Source organism: Hypanus sabinus, chromosome 6, assembly GCF_030144855.1.
Source record: "Hypanus sabinus isolate sHypSab1 chromosome 6, sHypSab1.hap1, whole genome shotgun sequence".
NCBI lineage: Eukaryota > Metazoa > Chordata > Chondrichthyes > Myliobatiformes > Dasyatidae > Hypanus > Hypanus sabinus.
Window position 1 is genome coordinate 74,805,218 of NC_082711.1, and position 27,754 is coordinate 74,832,971.

General features: G+C 38.0%; 1 protein-coding gene across 1 annotated transcript in view; it reads left to right on the forward strand.

Annotated features, from left to right (window-relative positions):
- The first annotated feature begins 2,280 nt into the window (after nt 1–2,280).
- Nucleotides 2,281–27,754, forward strand: part of LOC132395020 (adenylate cyclase type 1-like) — a 253,841-nt gene continuing 228,367 nt past the window's right edge. Inside the window, exons 1-3 of the mRNA XM_059971346.1 lie at nt 2,281–2,429; nt 5,327–5,445; nt 16,616–16,727. Of these exons, the coding sequence (XP_059827329.1) occupies nt 2,316–2,429; nt 5,327–5,445; nt 16,616–16,727 (345 nt within the window). The 5' untranslated portion in view covers nt 2,281–2,315. The remainder of the gene's footprint in view (nt 2,430–5,326; nt 5,446–16,615; nt 16,728–27,754) is intronic.

Below are 27,754 nucleotides of genomic sequence, written 5' to 3' on the forward strand. Positions count from 1 at the left end.
GCAGGCGTCATTAATCTGTCCTGGGTGACAGGGCTCTGGGTGAGGATGGGATCATTCTCTGCTCTCATCTCTTTCTTTCTATGTTGTGTTAGCAGGGGGAAGAGAGGAGCCACTTCAACAGTTTCCACAGCCTCTGCCGATTGCTGCTGAAAGTGCCAACTTGTTTGTTTCTTTGACCTGTCTCATCTGCTCTCTGCTCTCCGTCCCCTCTCTCTCTCTCGGAGCCTTCGCCTCCTCTGCTGTTACCAGGAGGGGGCTGGGTGGGGGGACGTGGGTGCAAAACAAAATGCCGAAGCCATTCTGAACGGCCCGAGGAGCCGGGAAGATCCGCAGGGCTGGTGCCAAGCGGCGGGGGAAGCAAGCGTTGTGTTCTCGTTTTCTTTTCCTTCTTTTGGTTCCATTCTTCAACTTGGATGGCAATGCCATGGAGGATGCACCGCTCCGCAAAGTCAAAACAAGACGGAAGAAGTGTCCGTGCGTCCCGGGGTTGCCTCTGGACACGGGAGGCTGCGAGGACGAGTTCGACTGCAAGGAGCTGGAGTCTCTCTTTCAGAATTATAACCTCAAACTGGAACAGACTGCCACCCTCAAGGCGTTGGCCGTACTCATCATCATGACGGCCACGCTAGCCATCGTGGAGTTAATGTCCGGCCCCAGTCTGACCATCTCGAAGGGCTCGCACCCGGTTCACTGCATCATCTTCATGTCGCTCTTCATCGTGACCAACGTAAAGTACCTACAGGTCACCCAGCTACAGCAGATCGTCAAACTCACGCTGCTCTTCGCCTTCACTTTCTCCTTCCTGTGCTGCCCCTTTTCGCTGGGATCCTACGGCTTGGAGCCGCCGACCTCTCCCGAGCACGGCATGTGGCAGCTCATGCTGGTCACTTTCGTCGCCTACTCGCTGGTGCCGGTACGGACCTTGCTGGCTATCATCTTCGGCCTGATGGTGGCCGTCTCCCATATCATCGTCACTGCCACCTCGGTCACCTCCAGGAGGCAGAGGCTCTGGCGCACGGTAAGTCCCCTCTCCAGAAGCGATCTCCATTTACTGCTTTGAGATGGGACTTCGGAACAAAGTCCTCGCGTCCTTAGATCAACTCCAAAAGACAGTGCCAACTTTTGTTTAGGAAGGGGAGGGATGTTGAACGATCTCCCCAGTTCTGAAAGCTGTTGTAAGGATATTGGCAACTGCTCCAGCTCTGCCGTTTCAGTGAGACAGAGATAGACTCCGAGTGGGAGAGGGAGATGGAGTGCGAGAGGGGAGAAATGTTCTGTTGAAAGTAGCGTTTAAGATTGCAAACTCCGTGGAGAGACGGATTAACTTTAACCTTCATACCTGTTATTTCTGATTAAATTTCCTAATTCTGAATAGAGGCGACAAATTTATTCCATCCCGTCGTTTGCCACATTCACCCCATCACATTATGCATGGCAAAGGCTTTGTCCACAGACGGGAAGCAATTGGTTGATACTTATGTCCGTGCGGACTGGCACCAACTCTTCACACCAGAGGCCAAAGAGTTTAGCATCTATTAACCCCACAGCCCTTTTAGGACCACTTCCGCAGACAGAAGATTAAATCGTAAAATGTAGTTTAAAGGCTAAGTGTTAGCTTTTGTCTCCAAAATTCTGGTGGTATTATGGTAGTACTGAATGGCCGAGCTGTTGGGATTTTGTTAACCAAGGGCATTACACTGATTAAGACAACCATTCCATCATCAGTCTTGTAAATGCACGTGATCCGGGCAGCGTTTGGCCACATCTATTGCTTATTGATGATTTACCGTGACCTTAAAATCAACTTGCAAAATATTTGCTAGCATTTTATCTTAGGATGAACCCTGCAAATAATGTCAGGGATGAGGGAGTGCAGATAGGAAGGCTTGCGACTCTAGTTTGGTCTAAAGGTCAGAGATACTTGGACTCCAGCGGCGGTTTAGGATAAGGTGAATCCGGCGATGTAATTGAATCGGTCTCGCCAGAAAATAGAGAACATGGCTTAAACAGTGTGTGTGTGTGTGTGTTCACGTAAACGGAGGGCGAAGTAAGTTGTATAAAATTGACATTAGTCCATGTTATCCTTCGCGCCTACTGATCAGTAACAATGTTGGGCGGGCGTGTATAAATCACAGAGAGAGAAAAAACACCTGTTGTACCCAATAGTGCAACAGCCCATTGTAAAAATAAATACTGTTTCTTGACTTGTGTGTCTCGTGTAGTGGTAACTAGAATCGAGAGACTGGATTGAACGGGGTGTTTTGTGTCCCCTCTTGTAGCTTGTGGCCAATGCTGTTCTGTTTGCCAGCGTGAATATGTCTGGGGTGTTTGTGAGGATCCTGACAGAGAGAGCCCAGAGGAAAGCCTTTCTTCAGGCGAGGAACTGCATCGAGGAGCGCCTCCGCCTGGAGGATGAAAATGAAAAACAGGTCAGTAAGTTTGGCTCCAGGTGCATAGGAAACAAATGCCAAAGATCGCACAGTGGGAAAACGGAGAATTAGATGTTCCGTAATAAAATGAATAACAAAATGAAGAAAATTGGATGGTTTCAATATATTTAACGAAAATATATCCGCTTAATATTGAACGTCTCTGTATAGTAGAACTATAAAATTAGATTAAATAATCAAACGTATTAGATAAAAATGAAAGCCATTAAATCGCGTAAAATTGAAAAAGAATCCATGACGTCTCTAAAGTTGCTCCAGATTGATTGAATTAATAATGTTGGACTTCGGAAGTGATAGGTTCCCTTCATTAAAATTCATTACTCTACCACTGACTAAATCAATTGTTTTAATTGTCGTGATTAAGATTAATCTAAGCCTCTTGTTATATAAAATATAACACACATACCGTCCAATTTTCCAGATGCATAGACATATCACCCTTCCACGGATGCTTTGAATATCAAGCCAAGTATACTTTTTGACAAATAATAATAACATACCCAAATATCTGCACAGTTTTTCATGTTCACTAAAGAAAAACTATTAAAAGATATACAATAAAATGGAAAAAACTGTGCGAGCTCTCAATAAACTATACACCAAGCGCCAATGTACAGAACATGCCAGTTAAGCAATGAATTTTGTGGTCTATATGCCACTGTTTATAAGGAAGTATAATAATTTTCACAGGTGTAAACATATTCGATAAAAGCTGCAAAGCAAGTATTAATTTATCTGATTTCCTCTTGGCATCTAATATCTAAATGTTGTCAGCACATTCTGTTTTATTATGTATTTGAAGTTACATGGCTGGGTCTCATCGTGTTTTCTCAGCCAACAATTGAGTTTTATTCTGAGCTAAGAAGAGATGCAATATGGGCTTTTTAATGTCATGAGAGTTGTAATTGATACTTATGAACTGTTGAACGGAATGAAATGTTATTAATTGTTAATGAAAATATGGGAATAAAACACTTAATGAGGAAGAGATGCAGGTTTGTCAATGAGAATATCTACTAAAGAAGGATAGTTAAAATGAATCTTTATGCAAAGAGTTGTAATTTCCAACACATAAAATGGACCATTTCTCCATTGAATAGAATTAGATTAAATATTCCAAAGCAGGTGAGAAAATAGGCACATGGAACAGTGGGACTTTTCATGTTTCTTCAGATGTGTGCTAGTACAGCCACAATAAACCAAGTAGCTGACTCTCGAATTATTAGTTTCTGTGACTCTATGCCATTAGATCAAGCATTATAAAACTACTGCATTTGATTTTATGATATAATGTTACATTTCAAGAAGGTAATTTGTTTCCAAGTAAATAGAGTCATTACAGTCCTAAAGCAGGAAATAAGGTTAATTCAATAAAGCAGGTTTATTTTTCAATTTTCCCTTCCAAAGCATCTGTGTAATCAGAAATAATTAATGAAAAGTATTAATATTGAAGAATCAGTCCATAATGTGACAAATGTGAAGCTTTCCCAGGTAGTCACTTTGGCACCATAATCAAGTCCATAGTTAATCTTATGTCTTTTAGGTGTTATATTTACTTATTAGAACACCTTGGCAAATATGAAGTTATTTGGTTAGATAAAATGCAATATTATGTGGTGTTTGCCATTTTGGATATTTGCTATAGTTAGCACATAAAATAATCTCAAGGTATGTACATGAGTGTATCAATACAGTTATCATTTGAAAAGTATTCCAGTTCTCAATAAGTAGCATAATAAGAGAAAGGGAGCATATACAGGAACTTGGTGTTTGATCCTTTTTGAAGTGCATGTTAATATGTACAGTACCTTCAAATATACACCCTTCATCTGCTTTTGATTTTTGGAGCTCCACTGCTCTTGACTGTCCTCACTGTAAATGCTGCTTAAAATATAGTCAATCATACGTTTTTTTCCCACTGAGGTGTGACAACGCAGCGCCACATCATCACTGAATATATGCACATGATTAATCGGAACAATCTGGCACAACAATGCCTAACCTGAAGAAGGTGTTGAACTCCAAACCCAAGAATGATGTAGCTTTCTCTTCAAATTCAGTTATCTCATATAGGAGTCTCAAAAATTGAAAACAAAATTAGTTGTACTTGTGATCTACTTTGTATCAACCAGCATATCCTTTAATGATTTCTCAATATAATGAGTAGTTTGTGTAGTCCAGTTGACTGATGCTTGATAAGGGTAGTGGTTTTCTGCTAATTTCAGTCAATAAAGAACCATTATCGAGCATTTCTGTTTAATCCCCCAGTTCATCAACATCACTGTAATTGGCTTGCTCAGAGTCAGATTTCTAAAGACAGTTAACTCTGTGTGTAATAGTAAATTGAATAACTGAAGTAATTTCTAAACACATGTTTTATTGGAGTTAGTCTGCTTGCTGCCTGTGTTGAGTTCATTGCTTTCAACAAAATGCCAGTTAAGTAGCTTTTGTAGAGTAGTGCTTCACAGAACAATCAACTTTAAATGTGGAATAATACTTCATACTGATATTGTTTGGCATATAAAAGAATGAAGTTCGCTGCATTGTAAGCATTTCACCTGAAATTTATACTCATCATGAAATGTCCACATAGTTACTAGCTCAATTTCTTAATTACTCCGTGGAATTAATATATTAAATATATTAAGAGGCGCATCCATTTTGTCTTATTATGCTTGTATGTTGCATAGATACATAATCCACTTTAATAAATCATTGCTATTAAATTTCATATTTTAATAATTTTACTATACTTAGTATATTAACAGGGTCGATATGTACTTGCTCCAATTATTTGTTAATAATCTATCAACTGTACAAAGTACTCAGATACATGGATTTTGTCTCTATATTTATAGTTCTGCAATTTTCCTCAGGAAAGACTTCTAATGAGCCTATTACCCAGAAATGTAGCTATGGAAATGAAAGAAGATTTCCTCAAACCTCCAGAAAGGATATTTCATAAAATATACATCCAAAGACATGACAATGTCAGGTAAGCCAGACTTTTTAAATTCAAATGGGCTAGCTAATCATTATTTATATATGGTTATGTTTATAATTGATTAGTTATGAATGATATTTTAATAGTCTAAATATCTTGCAGAAGAATGTCCAAAGCAATCCATATTATCATAACCATAGAACAACATACTATAAATCTATAATGCAAAAACATTGGAATGAATGAGAGGGCTACCATGCTAAATAATAATAAATATTGTATCTAATTGTATTTTGTGGCATAAGATTCACTTAGTTTGATATTCCAGCCTGGGCTATATTTATGTGTAATCTAAATATTGCTCATGCTCATTTTATTAGTTTAGTATTAACAATTCATTCAAAAAATATCAATTACCATAGTGACACACACAGCAAGCTGGGACAACTCTGCAGGTCAGGCAGTATCTATGGAAATGATAAAAAGTCAACATTTCAGTCCAAAAACCTTCAGGCCTTGAGGAAAATTCTTGGCCTGAAACATCAACTGTTTAATCATTTCCATAGGTGCTGCCTATGCTGTGTTCCCCCAGCATTTTGTGTGTGTTGCTTTGGATTTCCAACATCTGCAGACTTTCTTGTGTTTATGATTACTGTAATGAACAGAATATATCAAAGTTACTCAATACTACGACAATCAAGTTCAAATGCATGTTAATTTTCATAGGCATACTTACCATTGAAACTATTTTTTTGCAGCAAAATACATTCTAAACATAACAAACAATATTAACATAAACATAAATTGTACCTAGTTTCCTTGACAAAATAAACAAAAATAAACATAATGACATTAATGCAGGTTGAGGAAAATCAAGTCCAAAGTAGAATTAAAATTATATAGGTTTCTAACTGATGTCTTCAAGTGAATATTTAATGGAACAGTTCAATTTTCAAATCTCATGTCTGTACAGCCATCTCGACAGTCATGATCATTTGATTCAACATAGAACTGACTCAGAATTAGGTTATGTTTTAACACAGCAAGATATCCTATGTTTAAATAGGAGTCCTATCAAACTCCTTGATGAATATTTCAGGAAATGAGTTTGGTTTTGAAGAGCTGCTGAAATGAGGATGAGAGTTAGAAAAGCAAAGACGCGTGCAGAGAAAATTCAAAGTATTCATTTTATAAAGTGCAATTTAACACCTATTGAAGGAAAGAAGTATTCTTTCTAAATGAATCAGAACTAACCCATTTCTTAGTATTATTATTGGTTCCATTGTTAATGGTAATATCCATCAGTAATACTAGTGCAAGAAGTTCCTAACTCATGTCTATGCAGAATGCTAGGGTATTAGTCAACAAACGCAGCTCCTCAAGGATCTAGGTACAACATGGGATTACAGTATATCAGTGACCTCTCCTGTATGAAGAAAGAATCATTGTTTGTCCAAGGCATATTTCCAACAATAAAAATATATTAATGGACCCGCGAATGAATACCAAGATTAAATGAAACTAAGACAAATATTGTTAGGTTTTATCTGCTAAATTTAGAGTGCTTTGTGGATATTTTACTTTGCCTATTACAGCAAATTTTATTTTGCATCTTGTTATCCTGTTCCTTGAGAACTGATTTATAATCTTCCCCCACCCCCCACCCTCCACTGTGCAGTCAGTGACTACAGTGTAATTGATTATTTGCAAAACTTCACGTTGACACACATTTGGGTATGACGATGATCTATCAATGTATTTTTCATGAATTAAGTTTAAGAAGCTGAAAGTTTGGACCTAAGCACTTTTTTGAAAGCTATTCTGTTTGAGAGAAGGCAGCTAGATCACTCTTGGCAATGAAGCTGTCTTGCAATATGTTAGCCATGATTCTTTCCAGTAATGATATTGAATTGGCGATATTAATTCTAATATCATAGCTAAATTTAGAAATATTTAAGCCTGCATAATGGGTAAAATCATTTTATAGAAACAATAATTAAATGTATCATTATATAATTGTGAAAATCAAAATAAACTGCAAATACTAGATACCTGAAACTAAAACAGAAAATGTTGGAAAAACTCAACAGGTCAGGCAGCATCTGTGGAAAGAGAAGCATCAATTTCACATGTGCACCTTTATTAAAATTGTATAATGTTCCTGTTTATTTGACAATTGTAGTCAGGGAAGTTCTAATTTGGCATAATTAGTTCAACATATTTTGCATTCATTTAATGCTTTTAAACTTTAAGCTATGACTTAAATATTGTTTCATGAAATAGTTTGGGGTCCTGAAAGAAGAGAGACTTGAAAAGGTGGTGAGGTAGTTGGAGGGAATTCTGGGGCTCAGGTGGCCAAAGGTATTAATTGATTCACGGGTAGCTGCATATGGAGGAGCACAAAGCTTTGCAAGGTTATGTAGTTGGAATGGATTCGATGGATGAGAAGAGTTAAGTCCATATGGGGATTTGAGACTAAGACAAAAAGTCTTAAGTTAAAGACTGTGGAGAAAGTGATAAACGATTGGTTCAGATAGCAAATTAGAAGCGGACCTTCAGATAAGATTGACGGGGAAGGTAGGAGAGGAGCATTTGGATTGGTGGATCTGGAACAATCCAAGGTTAATCTGGAACAATTAAGGTGTAGATCATTAGCAGCAGATTTGCTGTGGCTGGGATAATGATGGGTGATATTACAGACGTTGGTGGTACTTTGATGGCAAAGGTGACAAATTTTCTAGAATCCTTTAGCAATGTAACAAACAGGGTGATTGAAGAGGAACCAGTAGATATGTATTTCCAGAAGGCATTCAGTAAGAGCATGGGGTCAGGGGTATTATGTGAGCAAGAATACGGGAATAGATAACTGACGAAAAAAATTGAAAGTGAGCGTAAATTCTTCATTTTCAGATTGGCTATCAGTGACTAGTGGAATGTCATAGAGATAAGTGCTGGGACATCATCAATTTATACTTTATGTTGATGAAAGGACTGGAACTATAATAGTGAAATTTGCTGGTGCTATAATGATAAGTAGGTTATCAAGTTGTGATGGGGTGCAAAACAGCCTCTAAATGGATATACGTTTGTAGATCTGTTACATGCGTGAAAGATACATTGATAGATGAAACATAAAGCGGGAAAGTGCAAAGTTATTCATATTGGAATTTAAAATGTGGCATCACTCTTCTTCTTCTACAAGCTGTTGCAGTATGAAGGTTTATGAGGGGCTTAATACATAAAAAGTTAGTATGCAGGTACAACAGGGAATTAGAAAGAAACTGGAGCAAAAATATCTACTACAAGAACTCAGCAGGTGAAGCAATATCTGTGAATGCAAAGAGACTGTCAGCATTTTGGGTCGACACCCTGCATCAGGCCGAAGACTGTTCAGGGAAGGTGACCAGTATACAGAGGCAAGAGCAGGGTCTCAAAGGTAGATCCAGATTGTGGGATGGTGATGCTGGGCAGATGGAGCTAGGTGTTGGAGTGTTCAGACACAGGCTGGTAGGTAATAGCTGGAAATGGATAAGAAGAAAAAATCAATGCAGGTGGATCCAGATGGGAGAGGTAACGGTGTCATGGACAAATAAAAACCAGGCAGTGGAGAACTAGGGGGAAGGGATAGTGAAAGTAAGCAGCAGGAGAGAGAGTGGGTGGACTGGTGGGAGAGAGAAAGGAACATAGGGAAATCATTAATTAATAGACATACCTTTTGAGAACAACGTTAATATAACTTTCTAAGGGAAAAATTGCAACCACTTATTCAATGTTAAGTGTTTTTTAGAAACATCAGAACTTAGAATTAAACACAAAATATCTTTAATCATTTGAAATGTAATTTGTAAATTCTGTGTTCGAAATTTCATCAGTATTAGACATTTTTAGTAAGCAATTTGGTGTAGAGGAGGCAGCAATGTATCTATTATAAATTAGCAAGATAATGAAGTGATTAACACAGTGATGCATACAATTTCTTCACAGGTCAGAATTAATGATAAGTTTGCAAACATTTATTTGGGGAGTGGGAATGTGATGACTGTTGGTCAGGTGTTCAGTAAGCCCACACTAAGCACTATCATTCTAACATATACAAAATAAAATGTGTTTTTGACACTGAGGGAATAATTTAATATAGTGAAAGTCTGCAGAAAGACTTGGATAGGTTGAGCTAGTGGGCAAAGGAGTGGCATGTGGGAAACAGTACTGGGAAGTGTGGAGTTATGCACTTTGCTTGGAGATAAAAAGGTGTAGACTATCTTCCAAAAGGGAAGAGCATTCTGAAATCAGTGGTACAAAGGGACTTGGGAACCTAGATAAAGATTCCCTTAAGGTTACTTTGCAGATTGAGTCAGTAGGAAAGAAGACAAATACAACATAAGCAATAATCTCAAGAGGACTAGACAAAAGCAGGGACGTACTTCTGAGGTTTTATAAAGCATTGGTAAGACTGCATTTGGGAATATTGTGAGCAATTTTGGGGCTCCATATCTATAAAAGGTTGTTCTGACTTAGAGAGGACACAGAGGATGTAGAGAAAAATAATCCCAGGAATTAACAGTTCAGCATATATGGAACAGTTTCTGTTTATAGCCCTGTACTCTCCAGAGGGTAAGGGCAGAGGGAAATTTCATTGAAATTAAATGGATATTTTAAGGCCTGGATAGAATAGGAGAGGATATTTACATTAGTAGGAGAGTATAGGACATGAGAACACAGACTTCAGAATAAAAAAGAGGTCTCTTTAAAATTGAGATGAGAAGGAATTTCTTCAAACAGAAGCTTATGAATCTGTGGAATGTGTTGCCACAGAGAGCAGTGCAGGGCAGGTTATTGGGTGAATTTAAAGCGGAGATTAATATGTTCTTGACAGGTGGGGGGGGGTTAAGGTTTATGGGGAGATGACAGGAGAATAGAGTTCAAAATTAAATCAACCATGATTAAATACAGGAGCAGTCTCAATGAGCACAGTGGTCTAATTCTGCTCCTATACTTATAGTGTTAAGCTCAGTTGTTCTCTCCAATAACTTGTCATGACCGACTGGGCATTTCCTTCTGTTCTGTACTTTGCAGTATTCATGTTCCTTTATATTTGTTTTCTGATTATTTCTCTCTCTCTTTTTCTTTCTCTCTCTCGCTCTCTCTCTGTTCCTGTAAAACTATAGCTTTCATTTTATATTGTTAGTGGATTCTTAACAGTCTCGTCAATAACTTATCCCCACTACACCATTGGTCTCACCCTGTGAGAATATTGTCCTGTCCAACATCAGCACCCCGTGCCCTCTCATAAAGCTAATTTATGTTTTCCCTTTCCCAGCTTTTTCCAGAGATGTTACTTCACTTGTTGTGTTTCTAGCATTTTCTGTTCTTATTGGAAATATATTTATTCAGAATATATTATCTACATACAAAGAAGAGATTTAATCTGAAAGTTTAAATGAAACAAATCTGAGTTAATTTCAGACCCTAACCATCTCATCAAGGTAAAAGAAAATCATCAAGTGATCATCTTTGAATAAATATAAAATTCTAAGAAGGATAAATAGGAAGCACGCTGAGAGAATGCTTACCCAAGTTTGATACCTAGAAATGGGGACTTATTTCAGGCAAAAATGAGGAGCAACTTTTTCTCTTGAGGATCATCCACTAGGAAACAATGGAGCTAACTTATTGAACATAAAATTTAGACTACTGTAGTCTAATACAATCCTACTACTCAGTTTTCCATTATATATCAACCACTTCATCACAAGAATCAACCTACTGAAATTTTTCTGTATTGCCTCAATGCAAGCACGTCCTTCCATAATTATGGAAACCAAAAGTGACACCACATTCCAGGCGTGGCTTCACTGGCAGTTTGTAAATTTGCAGCAAAGCTTTTCTCCTTTTATACTGCAGCCCATGGCAACAAAAAGCAATATATAATTGGTCTTTCCAATTCCCTGTTGTACCTGAATGCTAACTTTTCATCTATTAAGCCTTGCAGTATGCAGTATACCTTCACACTGCAACAACATGAAGCACTCCTTTTAAATGATATAACCATATAACCATATAACAATCACAGCACGGAAACAGGCCATCTTGGCCCTCCTAGTCCGTGCCAAACCCTTAATCTCACCTAGTCCCACCTACCCGCACTCAGCCCATAACCCTCCACTCCTTTCCTGTCCATATACCTATCCAATTTTACCTTAAATGACACAACTGAACTGGCCTCTACTACTTCTACAGGAAGCTCATTCCACACAGCTATCACTCTTTGAGTAAAGAAATACCCCCTCGTGTTTCCCTTAAACTTCTGCCCCCTAACTCTCAAATCATGTCCTCTAATGATGTCACATTTTAAATTCTAATATGAATAACCTTGCACTTTCCCACTTTCCCAACATATTTTCTGCTCCTGTAATGGATTTATGTCCATTTAGAATCCATTTGGAGTCTGCTTTGCAGTCCCTCACAACTTGATAAGCATATAGTCGACATTTTGGGCCGAGACCCTTCATCAGAACTAGAGAAAAGAAAGATGAGGAGCTGGAGTTAGAAGATGGGGAGAAGGGAGGAAGAAACACAAGCTGACAGGTGAAATGGGGGGGGGAATGGGAGGGGTGAAGTAAAGAGCTGGGAAGCTGATTAGTGAAAGAGATACATACGGGACTGGAGAATGGGGGACCTGATAGGAAAGCACAGAAGGCCATGAAGAAAGAAAAGGGGGAGGAGTATCAGAGAGAGCTGATGGGCAGGTAAGGGGATAACAGGAGAGAGAGAGGGGAAAGGGGAAGGGGAATGGTGGAGGAGAGGAGTGTCAAGAAATCAATGTTCATGTCGCCAGGTGAAGGCTACACAGACAGTATAAAAGGTGTTCCTCCTCCAACCTGAGTGTGGCCTCAACTCGACAGCAGAGGAGACCACAGACTGACTTGTTGCAATGGGAATGGGAACTGGAATTAAAATGGGTGGGCATTGGGAGATCCTGCTTTTTCTAGCAGACGGAGCATAGCTGCTCGGCGAAGTGGTCTCCTAATATACGTCGGGTCTCACCAATATAGAGGAGGCCATACTGGGAGCGCTGGATACAGTAGATGACCCCAATAGGCTCACAGGTGAAGTGTCGCCTCACCTGGAACCCTGAATGGTAGTGAGGGAGGAGGTGTAGGGTCAGGTGTAATAATTGTTCTGCTTATAAGGGTAAGTGCCAGGAGAGAGATCAGTGGGGAGGGACAAATGGACAAGGGGATTGTGTAAGGAGTGACTCCTGTGGAAAGCAGGGTATGAAGGGGAGGGAAAGCTGTGCTTGGTGGTTGGAGATGCGGAAGTTCTGGAGATTTATGTGCTGGTCACAAAGGCTGGTGAGGTGGTAGCTGAGGACAAGAGGAACCCTATCCCTGGTAGGGTGACGAGAAGATTGGGTGAGGGCACACATACATGAAATGGAAGTGATGCGGTTGAGGGCAGTGTTGATGGTGGAGGGAAGGAAGGCATCTCTTTTGTTGTGGAACGAAAAGCCTCATCCTGAAAGCAGATGCAGTGGAGCCGGAGGAACTGAGAAAAGGGGATGGCATTCTTACAGGTAACTGTGAGAGTCAGTGGTTTTATAGTAGACATCAATAGATAAGTTATCTTCAGAGACAGAGACAGAGAGATTGAGGAAGGGGAGGGAGGTGTTGGAAATGGACCAGGTAAATTTGAGGGCAGGGTGGAAGTTGGAGGCAAAGTTGATGACGTTGACAAGCTCCGCATGGGTGCAGGAAGCAGCACCAATGCAGTCATCGACATAGCGTAGGAAAAGTTGGGAAGTGACACCAGTATAGGCTTGGAACATAGATTATTCCACATAGCCGACAAAACTGCAGTTATAGCTGTGATCCATGGCTGACGCGGGAGGAGCCAAAGGGGATATTATTGAGAGCGAGGACAATTTCTGCCGTACAGAGGAAATAGTGGAGAGGAATAGGTTGGGTCAGTTGTCTAGAAAGAAGCAGAGAGCATTGTGAGAGCACATGTATAATGTGGCAGTAATTCAGCTAGGAATGTATCTGGGGGACTGGACAGCTCAGTTCTGAGCTTCACGGATTTATCCAGATGTGGAAGCAGCATGAATGTGTTCAAGGGAATATTAAAACTCTCCTTGAAGTGTCACACAGCATATCCTGCAGTTAATATCCTTGTTATATAGCTGTAATTTCAATTTGCTTTTGAAGTTGGTTCCAATTAAACAAACAGAAGCAACTGAGATTTCATTTAATTAATGAAATTTTGTAATCAACTGTTGGTAAACCAATGGCTTCTAATGCACAGACGTGTATTGTGGATTCATCTTATTCTGTTTGGCTTAATACTAAATTCACTACTTGTTGATCAGAATAAAAACACAAATTAATGACAGAATGTTTGTTAACCTTGGAGTTTCACACATCATTTTACAGGTTATTGTGTTCTTGATTTTTGTCTCAGTGACAAAACATTTCAGATGTACACAATGGAAGACTGGATGCTTAATATATGAGTGAGATCAATAATGTGAATAGGCACATTTGGGTCTAAGTTTAATTATCTTCACATGGTATTTAGACAACTAACAAATCATTACAAAGTCTGTTTTCTGTGTGATCAAGAAATAGGCACATGCCTCATTCCAATTCCCATCCAGATGCTTGAACAGATCCATCACATAAAAGGTCCAAATATTCTGAAATGCACTTTTTGTGGAGTTTGGAGATGCATTAGTATTGCAGTCACCTATAGGAAACAACTGTAGACTGTTGTGAACCCCATATGCCTCAGCATGACTGACTTACTATTACCCAAGGACAACTTTAAGATGGGCTCCTAGCCACTTAGTTATGGTATGTAACGGGAGAGTATTAGTAACATTTTACAGGTTTCCATTTGTAAATAATTTATATCCCATTATAACATGTTCTTGCACGTGCAGCTTGTTCCAGGATCAGTCATTGTTTTTTGCAACATTTTCTAAGCAAATGATTAGCACTTAATGAGTCTTTCAAGTTACTGTTGAGAAACTAACTCAAATTGAATTCTCTCTTTGTTAAAGACGAAACTCAATTAAAGGAACTGAACAACATTTTGCTTCAGTTTACAAGTATCTTGACAGAGTCAATAGGCTATATCAAATATATGTCTTTGTTTGTCCTGATACTATATAGGCTTGTTCTATAATTGGTAATAATTGTGACTCAAAATATCCTTGACTTAGACTGGAAAATCAGATTATTGGATAGTTTAGACTTACAGTCATCTCCTCTCAACTAACATACATAGGTCTAGCAGTTAAATTATAAGGGCTGGAGGCTAACCTACCAAAATTCTTGTAATAGCCTTGAACTGGTGAACATTATACAGAATATGCATTGGGCTGGATAAAACTGACAGCTTACTAGTAGATTTATACAGAAGGACTATGTATTGTTACGAAACCCTGTAACTGGGTCACTTACCAGCAAGGATAGAGAGGTCCGTTGAAGTCTGATGGTACTATTTTTAAAATTATTTATTGATAAAGGGGCACAAAAATAAGATTACTGCAAACATACAGATAATATATGTCGTCAATACTAAATCTAAAGTGTGGGTATAATAATAGCCAATAAGAAATAGCTCTATCATTGTCTAGGGGATAATGTATTGTCCGATGGAAATATAACAGTCACTGTTAGTTCGTTCAAGCTGCAGTGTTTGGGTTTAAGAGAGAGGTGTTTTAAACTTGCCCAGGTCTTTTATGATGCCAATCCGTTGAGTCAGGGGAGTGGGTTTCCACGTTGTTAGCTAAAAGCCGTTTTCCGTGGTTCCAACCACCAGTTCCAGCAATGGAACTGAACGCACGTGGCCTCCTTCAGATGACTTCCTGCTATTATGTGGTCGCTTAACGTTTCTTCTGGTGCGTCTGAGGGGCTGTTCCTTCAGACCCTCTTTTATCCTGACTCGCAGGGTCATAGATGTCAATCAGGTTGAGGTGATGCAATCTCTCCCTCAACCAGCCCACTTTGCCTGAGGGCTTCCATGTAGTACAGTCTCTAATCCACAAATTCACCATCTGGAGACAATGGCCATGTCCCGTAGCTTTATATCGTCGGGGAAACAAGACATTCCACACGTCTCTCTCTCTCATTTCCTGGGCCTCCTGACCCAACCCAACAGTGATCTTGTGATTCTCACAAAGGAGGGGGCTACCCCGCATCCTTCAGCCCCTCAGAGCTGTGGTACATTCATAACAGTATATATTTTAGATATGTTTTAGATTTCAACATCTACATAGAATACATCAGTATAATAGAGTCCTTGGAAGGCCAGATCTGGACAACTAAACTCCTGCTCTATCCTTGGTCTCACCATTGAACATAAAAACATTCTGTAATGACCTAGGCTAAGGGCTGAGATGCACTGTGTCCATTCCACTGTGCAAAATTGTAACTGCCCTCTCCTTTGGGACTGTCACCCGCAAAGCTCCCATTCCAATAGAAATTCACAGCATTTCTGCCAGCGTAGAGCTTATGCATAACACATGCAGGAAGTCCAGGATTTGCAATTATACAGTACACAGTGTATTCGGTTTTGTACAAATTGGAATATAGACACTTTTGCATCTTACATGACATTATAAGGACGCCTGTGCAGTACCAATTTAACATGCATTTCAACACTTCCTTATCTTTCACTTAATTAATGTGCCGGGGGGAGCTCATGTGGCTCATCAAATTGTTGCCATCTACTAGCAAAGGAATCCTGTGAGATTTATCCCTTTGTATTTGCCTATAGCTTTGCCATTTACAACATTTTGGAACCTCATCAACTCCCATTTACTTGTTAGCCATTGACTTCTGTCAGTGAGTAACTTATGGATGAAGGAAACCACCATCAAGTGGTCCGCTGGAGAAAACAGAAGTAATGAGCATCAACTCCTGTTCATAGGAGCAGTCAGCAGAGGGGCATGTCCAGACAGGTATATGTAGTTCACTACAGGTACACAGGACACTATCTTAGACCCTGGTGTTATATAGCATTAATTATATAAATATGTATGAATCATAACACAGATACAAATTATATAAAATATGACAGTTATAGTATAGTATGAAGAATTTATTTGATTCCAATACCGTAGACAGACTGCATAATATCTTCACTTTCATATCTAGTATTTAGTTGCTATTTAATCGATAAAGTGGGACTTACATGTTTTTCTCTCTCTTTTCCCCAGCATTCTGTTTGCTGATATAGTAGGCTTCACCAGTTTGGCATCACAGTGCACCGCACAGGAACTAGTAAAACTTTTAAATGAACTTTTTGGCAAGTTCGATGAGCTGGCCACGGTAAGTATTTTTATTAATATATTTATTAATATTTTCTATTATTTATCTTTGGCATCTATTTACTTTATATCTTGATTGATCATTCATGAAGAGTTAAAACTTAATAGTTTTGTATTTCAATTCTTCTTGGCAAGGATACTCATTGTTGAAAACTAGTAAAATGAAAAAGTGTGTGCATGTGTTGTATCCTTTTAATAAAGGTTCCCATTGATTGTCAATAATTTAAACTTCAACTGACCATTAAGAGACCATCAATTTGATTTAAAATTACATCTTGAAAAAAGGTACAACTGGATTCCCAATTTAATGCAAATCAATGAAGGTTAGTGTATTTTAGCAACACCCTAATCAGTGATGATTTGAAGATAAATATTAAGACAATTCTTCAATTTTCAATGTTTTTAATAGCTCATCAGTGAAAGTTGAACAATGAAAGTTTCCTTATGCTGTTAAATAAACTTGCAACTGGCTGAGGGAGATCAGTGACTGAAAAAGTAATGAATTGCTGTGGCTGCTTTAGTGTCTTTGCCCACCATATAATTTAAAATATTTAGGTTGCAATTGCGCTTTGCCTTCTCCTTGTCCACTGCTCAGAAACAGTTAGAGTGACATGGCAATCTCAGCTGGATAGTGTACATATTCTGAAAAATGAAAGGCTGAAAGACATTTTAGGAACTATCATAATTTATGAGACAACACACTTAGTTTTGAGTCCAATAATTGTGGCGTGGAAGACTTGTGCATGTGTAGTGTGTCTACGTTGATACCATGGAAGGTGATTCTAAACAAGGCTGTCTCATCTCTCTTGGACTGACATATAAGATCTTATGGCAGAAATTTCAAGAAGACCAATGGAGTTATTCTAGTGATCTCATCATTATTTAACTCCCATCAAGCTCACTAGTTCTTATAAGTCTTCATATAGAGGAATTTCCACTGCACAAATTGCTTGTGTGTCGTACGTTGCAATAAAGACAATACACTTTTGGCTTTTATTCTAAGGCAATAAAAGGTGCAAAGCAAATGTAAGGCCTTCTTTTAACAATGGCAGATAATTAAAACATTAATCCTCTGAGGTTGTTCTAATTAGTTCACCTACATCCCTGACTTTATTCCGTGTTTCCTTTTATTGAGGTATAATCATAATCATTAACAAAAATCAAGTTTGACTGCTGCTTGGCACGTGTGAAACTGCGTGCAATCCATTGGGAAATCCTGCAATGGACTAAACACACAATCCAAGATTGAAAAGATGTATTTTTTAAAGTGCATTCATTGTTTATGTTAAGCTTGGATTTAAGCTGTCTGTGAACCACAGTAAGACTTGAAAACAGGTGTATTGGCTCACTATTTTGTCTTGAGATTTTAAGCTGGTGCAAAATTTGGAAAGTGCATGCATCCCACTACTTCTGTCAACCAGCTTTAATAGCACTGGATTTTGGTTATCCAAATACATTATTGCAAGGGACCAGATGATTTTTACAATCCAATTTTAGGTCAGAATGCAAATGGATCAATTTTAAGTCTAGAAGGTTCAGTTCATCGGATTTCCTTACACCACTGTGTTCAGATGAAATACCATTTATTTCGGTAATCATTTGCTGTACCCATACTTTACTAGTTGAATGAACTAACTGTCACCAAATCTTGCAAGGGTAAATGAGACTTCTCACTCACCGACTAGAACACAACTTAAAAAATTGAATCACAAACAGTAAACAGATAGAAACTTACACAGTCAGCAACATAGATTATCAACAGGAATTAACAGATTTATTTACAAAGTTAGGTCCAACGCTTGTGATAGAAATTTAGTACATCAGTACATCAATTCAGTAAATCATATTAGTTATACCGTGTCCATTAAAGTACAGCTGAGATCTAAACCCAGCATGACTAAACTAGTAATATTGAATAATCCTTTAGCTCAGTGACAAGTCAACAACCTAAGATGGCAAATCAAGTATATTGATCTAAATTCTTCACAACCGACCCAAGCTGGAGGTTAACCTTTAGGGTATCTTGCACAAGGACTCCCAAGTCCCTTTGCATCTCTGCATTTTGAATTCTCTCCCCATCCAAATAATAGTCTGGCCGTCTCTCTGCAGGCTGTCTGTTTCCACAACACTACGCGCTCCACCACCTATCCTCGCATCATCGGCAAATTTAGCCACAAATCCATTAATACCATAGTCCAAATCATTGACATACATTGTAAAAAGCAGTAGTCCCAACACCAACCCCCGTAGAACTCCACTGGTAACCGGCAGCCAGAATAGGATCCCTTTATTCCCACTCTCTGTTCTCTGCTGACCAGCCAATGCTCCACCTATGCTGGTAATTGTCCTGTAATTCTGTGAGCTCTTATCTTGCTAAGCAGCCGCATGCGCAGCACCTTGTCAAAGGCCTTCTGAAAATCCAAGTACACCTCGTCTACTGTATGTCCTTTGTCTACACTGCTTGTAATTTCCTCAAAAAATTGCAGTAGGTTTGTCAGGCAGGATTTTCCTTTCAGGAAATCATGCTGGCTTTGGTCTATCTTGTCATGCTCTAACAATCGATTCCAACAACTTCCCAACCACTGACGTCAGGCTAACAGGTCTATAGTTTCCTTCCTGTTGCCTCCCATCCATCTTAAATAATGAAGTAACATTTGCAATTTTCCAGTCTCCTGCTACAAGAATCTATTGATTCTTGAAAGATCACCGTTAATGCCTCCACAATCTCTCCAGCTACTTCCTTCAGAATCCCATAGTGTTTTCCATCAGGACCAGGACATTTATCCACCCACAGACCATTAAGCTTCCTGTGCATCTTCTCAGTTTTAATTTTCACTGCTCAGACTTCACTTCCCTGACACTCTTGAATGTCTGGTATACTGCAGATGTTTTCCATTGTGAAGACTGAGGCAAAATATGCATTCAGTTCCACTGCCATCTCTGTATCTCTCATTACAATATCTCCAGCATCATTTTGTATTAGTCCTATATCTACCCTCAACTTCCTTTCACCCTTTATAAACTTAAAAAAGCTTTTTGTATCTTCTTTGATATTAGTCACCAGCTTCCTCTCATGATTCGCCTTTTCCTTTCTAATGACCTTCTTAGTTTCCTTCTGCAAGTTTTTAAAAGCTCCCCAATCCTCTATCTTCCCACTAAATCTGGCTTCCTTGTATACCCTCTCTTTTGCTTTTACTTTGGCTCTGTCTTCAATTGTGAGCCACGGTAGTGGCCTTCTTCCCCTTGAAATTTTCTTCTTATTTGGAATGTATTTGTCTTGAACTTCCCTTATTTTTCATAGAAATTCCAGCCATTATTTCTCTGTTGTCCTTCCTGCAGATGTCCCTTTCCAGTCATCTTTGGCCATTTCCCCTCTCATGTCATTGTAATTTCCTATATTCCTCTGAAATACTGACACATTGGATCTTATTTTTTCCTCTCAGATTTCAAAGTGAACTCGATCATATTGTGAGCACTGTTCCCTAAGGATTCCTTAACCTTAAGCTCCCTTATCACCGGAGTGGATTAAGGGTAGATTGATTGAATAGTGATTAGTCCGATTGGATTTGTCCTGTTTCTTTGTAAGTAAGAACTATTCAAGGCAATTTTTGCACATTGTCATATATGTAGATATAGTGTTATAACTACTTGAATAGCTTGGTTGGAGGTGCAACTAGTTATGGAGTGCAGATCTTCAGTGCTCTAGGTGGGATATTTTCAGGTTCCATAGCTTTTAGGTATCCATTACTCTCAGCCACCTCTTGGTACCATTTAGAGTGACTGGGGACTGGCTTTAGTAGTCTGTAGGTATCTCAGGAGGAAGCTTGGAAAGATAATCTATTTGACATGTTTGGATTGGGCTTCAAACATACTTCAGCCTTATCTTGAGCACTCAAATGGTGAACTGTGTCATTGTTGCGGAGGGGATGTTTGTTTTTGGTGCCTCCATCTCCCATTAGTTGTGTTCTTATGTAAAGCTGTTCACAGGTCAGTATAGCAGGACTGTAAAGTTATAATCGGACCCATAGGTTGTGCGATTGCTGAGTTTACTATGTTCTTGCTGTCTGGCGTACATATATAACTGCACCAAATTGATAGATCATGGTTAGGTTTACTGGTTCTGATCCAACATTCTTTTTTGCACTCATAATGATTTAAGATTAATTTCAGAGCTTGATAGTATTGGTTGAATGAAGTATATATATTCATGATGTCTGAAGGTCGCTAGTTCGAGCCTTGGCTGAGGCTGCGTGTGTGTCCTTGAGCAAGGCACCTAACCACACGTTGCTCTGCAATGACACCGGTGCCAAGCTGCATGGGTCCTAATGCCCTTCCCTTGGACAACATTGGTGGCGTGGAGAGGGGAGACTTGCAGCTTGGGCAATTGCTGGTCTTCCATAAAAAAAAACACCTTGCCCAGGCTTGCGCCCTGGAAACTTTCCAAGGTGCAAATCCATGGTCTATCGAGACTAATGGAGGCCTACATACATTCATGGTGTTAGAAAATAGTGGTGAGGAATGTGGCTGAAAATGGTTCTGAGTGCCTCAAGGCAGCATGACCTGTTATGATTCCATTGCAAGTGACATGACTGCAGTATTGCTTTCACTGAAGTTGCCTTACTCAAGAGTATAAACAGAGGTAGCATAGACTTCCCTTCAGCTGATTTCTGATATTGGTGGAGATATATATTAAGTGGATATTGTAGCCGCAATGTAATGTAACTTCTCTTTCTGATGGGATTCCCCTACATATACCTTGTACACTAAAGTATACCCTTGCAATACCAATTTGACAACAATTATTTGATATGAATATTAGAGAACTATTAACTAAAAACTGAAAGTGAGGTGGATATTTCTAGATGCACCTATTACGAAGACCGAATAGGCTATTTTTCAATGAATTCAGGTAAAGCCCCTGGTCCGGATGATTATACTGCGGAATTTTTAAAATCCTTTTCTTCAATACTCTCTCCTTGGCTTTGTAAAATTTTTAAAGATGCGTTAACTGTAGGTAAATTACCACAGTCTTTTTATGATACCTCCATTTCTCTAATTCTTAAAAAAGATAAAGACCCCACTGAATGTGCATCCTATCAGCTTATATCCTTGCTGAATACAGATTCTAAGATTTTTACCAAAATTTTGGCAACTAGATTAGAAAATATATTACCTAAAATTATTTCTGAAGATCAGACCAGATTTATTAAAAACCGTTATTCATCTTTTAACATCAGAAAATTAATTAATATAATTTATATTCCTTCATCTAAAATACCAGAATGTGTTATTTCCTTAGATGCTGAAAAAGTGTTCGATAGAGTTGAATGGCCATATTTATTTAATATGTTGCAGAATTTTAATTTTAGTTTAAAATTTATATCATGGATTAAATTAATATATTATAAACCTTTAGCTTTGGTTCTTACCAATAATCAGAGATCTTTTTTTCAGCTATCCCGTGGTACGAGGCAAGGCTGTCCTTTAAGTCCTTTATTATTTGACATTGTTTTGGAACCTTTAGCCATTGCCATTCGTGAATCACCTAATATTTTTGGTATTACTCGTGGGGAAGGGACTTATAAGTTATCATTATATGCTGATGATTTGTTACTATACATATCCGACCCTGAGAGATCTATTCCTGCTATTTCGTCCTTGCTTACTCAGTTTAGTAGCTTTTCTGGTTACAAACTGAATTTTAAAAAGAGTGAATTATTTCCATTAAATATGCAAGTTCCAATTTATAAACACTTACTATTTAAACTTGTTACAGATCATTTTACTTATTTGGGTATTAAAATTACCAAGAAACATAAGGATTTATTTAAAGTGAATTTTTTACTTTTAATTGAACAAATCATGCAACTTGTTACCAGGTGGTCCCCATTATCTTTGTCATTGGTTGGTTGAATTAATGCTATTAAGACGATAGTATTACCCAAATTTTTATATTTATTCCAAGCAATACCAATTTTTATTCCTAAATCTTTTTCTGATATTATTGGCTCCAAAATGTTCTCGTATGTGTGGCAGAATAAAAATCCTAGATTAAGTAAAATATATTTACAGAAGCCTAAGAAGGAGGGTGGTTTGGCTTTGCCAAACTTGAGATTATACTACTAATCTCGATATTTAATATTCGATATTTAATATTTTGGACACGAATCGATTATAGTATCCTGCCCACAATGGGTAAATTTGGAATGTAAATCTGTACAAGACTTCTCATTGTTTTCTGTTTTAGGATCTTTGCTTCCTTTTGCTTTATCTAAATTGAATAAACAAATAACCAATCCTATAGTTAAGCATACATTACGAATATGGTTTCAATTTTGTAAATTCTTTGGCTTGAATAAGTTTATCTTATCGAGCCCTATTATATCTAACTTTTTTTTCGGCCCTCTTTTATGGATCACACCTTTGTATTATGGAAAACAAAAGGTATAACATGTTTTTGTGATTTTTTCAGACAATAGTTTTATGTCCTTTGAACAGCTATCTAATAAATATAATTTGCCTAAAACTCATTTTTTTAGATACTTGCAAGTTAGAAATTTCTTGAATAACATGTTACAGTTTTTTCCGAAATTATGTCCAATGGACATAACGGAAAAAATTTTAGCTCTGAATCCTTGCCAGAAGGGTTTAGTAGCCATCATTTATAACATGATCATGAAAATACAGCCTGAAGTATCAGGGAAAATTAAGAAGGAATGGGAAAAAGAACTTCATTGTCTTATACCCACTGAGCAGTGGGAGAAAATTTTACAATTAGTCAATTCTTCTTCTATTTGTGCTAAACATGCCCTAATACAATTTAAGGTTGTACATAGGGCTCACATGTCTAAGGATAAACTTGCTCGATTTTATTCTTACGTTAATCCAACCTGTGACAGATATCATTCTGAAGTTGCTTCATTGACCCACATGTTTTGGTCTTGCCCCTGCTTGCAAAATTATTGGAAAGATATTTTCAGTATTATTTCAAAAGTTCTGAATATTAAATTGCAACCACATAACAGTTGTTTATCCCCCTCCGCCTGGCAGATGATTGCATTTGTTATGTTAATGGCTAGAAGATCTATCCTATTGAATTGGAACAAAATTAATCCTCCAACCATATTTCAGTGGTTTTCTCAAACTATTTCTTATTTGAGTTTAGAAAAAATTAGAAGTGTTGTTTTTGACCCTTCAATTAAATTTGAAGAAACTTGGAGACCATTTATTCAACATTTTCATATGAACTAAACTGACTTTTCCTAAACCTTACTTTTATTATCCTTAATTATTTGGATGGAGGTGTGGAGTTATTGACGCTGCTGTGTATATTTGACATAATGCAATGGCCCATGTTGGTTAGGTTTTTTTTTGGAGGTTTTTTTTCTTATTTTCTCCTTTTTTCGTAATCACTATGAATTTGGGAGGTTATATATGGATTATCATCTATTTGTATTTATACTTTAACCTATTAATTATGTATTCTCAAACTGTCTGTATCTATGTTTCTCTTTGTTTAAAATTAATAAAAAGATATAAAAAGAAAGAAAAGAAAGTGGGGTGGAATTTCCAGTGTGAATGTGATGGTTGTTGTTTTTCTCCACGCCTAATTTGAAGGTAATTGGTGACCCCTAAAAGCTTAAGCTTCCTGAAGGCTCACAAATAAATGCAATTGGCCAAAAGCCAAAATGGTGATTTATTTCCCCTAAGAATATGAGTGGTTTTGTGGGTAGGGCTTGCTTCAATCATTTTGTCTTCAAGACTCATGCAAAAATGTTGCCGCATTGAGTGCAAATAGTGCAAATGATCCAGCATTCATCATTGCATTTGCTGGACAGCATGTGCCTAAGGAGTAGGTGGATGGAAATCCTCAGCCTTGAAAAATCTATTAGTGTAGTGTACACTAATATTCAAGTAACTATTTTATGTTTTTCTCAAATGTGGCTGATACTAAGCACTTCTAAAAGAAATATTTAAAAAATGCTAGTGCCTTTGAATCACAAGCAAAAGCTTTGGGAAATGAGTGGGACCTAATACCATTCAACCTCAAACTTGACATGATTTCAGTATTTCACAGCAGTCACAGATCTGAATTAACTTCCTTAAACTTAATCAGGTCTAACAATGAACCCAAGATCATTGGCTGTGATTATGGTGAAACAGGAGGGGAGAAGTACCTGTGGGCCACGCTCTATATTTATGGAATGAAGTGAATCTTTGCCCAAGTTATTCATATCTATCTGACTACCCTAAAACTCCCATATAGGGCTCAACTGAGCAGATTGCTCAATTCAATTTCAACATCACATTTAATGGCAGAAAATATTATTGAAAATACAAAATATAGATTGGAAAATCACAAATGAAAGGCAATTGATTGTGAGTTTTGCAGCTGCAGAAAATATTCAAGTGGCTGACATGGATTACAGGAAACTAATACTGATCCGGTTTTTGGAATGCAGCAGGCCGGGCAGCATCTATAGAGAGAAGTACTGTCAACGTTTCGGGTCGAGACCCTTCGTCAGGTTCAGGCGAAGGGTCTCGGCCTGAAACGTCGACAGTACTTCTCCCTATAGATGCTGCCTGTCCTGCTGCGTTCTACCAACATTTTGTGTGTGTTGCTTGAATTTCCATCATCTGCAGATTTCCTCATGTTTGCTAATCCAGTTTTTATTATCTCACATATTCGATATCTATGCATCATGTCTTTGCTCTGATCACATACCCATATATAGCTGGGAAGTTTCCTGATTTTCAGATTCTCTGGCATCTTTCCACCATGCTGTGATATTCACAACTGTTGACCACCAAATAGCCATCTTCTTTGTCCATGTGGATAGTTGATTGCTGTCTGTGGATTGCTTGTAATGTCGTTTGGATGTGCAGGCACTTGTTTAAAGTTGTTTTGTCTTTCGTTTAGATAAGATCCCACAAAAATAGGTCATCGTATCTTTCTTCTTAGATATGTATGTAAAAGATCACCTATTTAGAACAGGGATCTCTTTCAACAAATTTGTAATTATTCAATTTTAAATCTTGTTGACTGCGCAAAACATGAGATGTTTTTTGCTAGTGCCATGCCTGGTGAAATTACAGGTTGCAGGCCTTATAGCGAACCATTTTCGCAGGTCTATTTCATTGACTCCTTTGCAAACCAAGATTTAGTGATGTTCTCTGTCTTTTATGAACCTTTTCAGACTTGTTGTATCCTCTGGAAAGGATGTTGGAAGCTTCAGTTAAGTTTGGAAATCTGCCCCAAAGGCATACAAGAGCTTCATTTTGAAATTAAATATTTTAGCCAATAACCAAAGCCATTAATAAAAAAAAACTGACCATTGTAACAGTGGCTCAAACACCTGAGTTGATGCACGCATTTCCTGTTACGCCCACTTTTTACCTGCAATTACACCTGAATTTGAACTTAAGCCCTTGTGCCATTTAATTCATAACTATCATCATTATGTGTCGTATCATATGGCATAAGCAACCGTGGTTCCACGACCATGATCGTTCTTGGCAAAATCTTGGTTTGCCATTGTGTTTCGCTGGGCAGTGTCTTTACAAGACAGGTGACCCCCAACCATTATCAATACTTTTCAGAGATTGTCTGCCTGGTGTCACTGGTCACATAACCAGGACTTATGATATGCACCAGCTGCTCATAAGGCCTCCTGCTCCCGTGACTTCTCATGACCCTGATTGGGGAGCTAAACAAATGCTACTCCTTTCCCAAGGTTGACCTGCAGGCTAGCGGAGGGAAGGAACACCTTACACCTCCTTTGGTAAAGACAAATCTCCGCCCATCCACTCTGTCATTTAATTATGCAATTTATTTGACTAATTCCATTAAACTGTGCATCCAAAATGTGTGCTGATGCTTTTATGTTTTTATGCTTTGATTTGTGTTTTCTAGATTGCTTTTTCACTGTAAAAATAAATACTTCTTATGATTTTGGCTTTGAAGCTTTATGGTACAATTAGCTTGGAAGTCTGCATTGGTTTGACTAGCAATGCTTTTCTGCTGCTTCTAGCATTTAATGCAACTACTATTCCATCTGGCATATATAGCTACTGTTAACAAACTCCATAGTTGACAAACTAAATCAAAAGAAATTAGAGAAGATAATAGTAGAAGTCTTATTGCTGTGTGATAATGTATTATGTAATTAGAAGGGTGACAATAGTGGCACAGCAGTTAGTGTTGCTGCCTCCCTGTGACAGAGACCCAGGCTTGATTTTAAATATGGAGTGTCTGTGTAAACTGTACATGATTGTGTGGGTTTCTGCCAGATACTCTGATTTTATTCTATATCCAAAAAAAGCATTCCCTCTTTCTTTAGGAAAAAAGGCTAATAAAATCAAAGGGTAGTTGATGGGTGTGTGAGGGAGAATATTGAAGGCCGACAGGGAAATAGAGATGGTGACTTGGATAGCTGGAGCTGTAATGAACTAGAATTGCTTCTTCATCTGTTGAAGTAAGTCTGTAAGAGATTGGCAGACAGCTGGTAATCTATTTTTGCTTGAAAAAAATGACATATCCAGAAAACAATAGAATAAGCTAATTCTATGCATAGAAATTGACATGGTTTCCTTCTTTGAAGATTTAATTAAAAATATAATAAAGAATAATCAGCATGGATTTCAAAAGGGAATCTCATGCCAACCTACCTTAATAGGAAAAGTCACAGAACAGGATGATGAGGATAACGTGGCAGTCATAACATGCTTCAATTTCCAAAATCAATTTAATAAATATCAGACAGTGAACCCAAGATTAAAGTCAGTCAAAATAATCAAGATGTTCTTTAAATACTTTTTTGGAGTTATTATCAAAGCAGAAAACAGAGAGTAGTGTTCAAGAAAGTTCCACATGAACCATCTGCAATCTATTACCCTCAGGGGTCACTGCCCTGCACTGAAAACATTTTAAAATTTGTTATAATTCTGTTTACATTTTAAATACATGCTGGTATTTATGCACATTTTATTTAAAATCCATACTTTAATCTCTAGTTTTATAGTTTATAT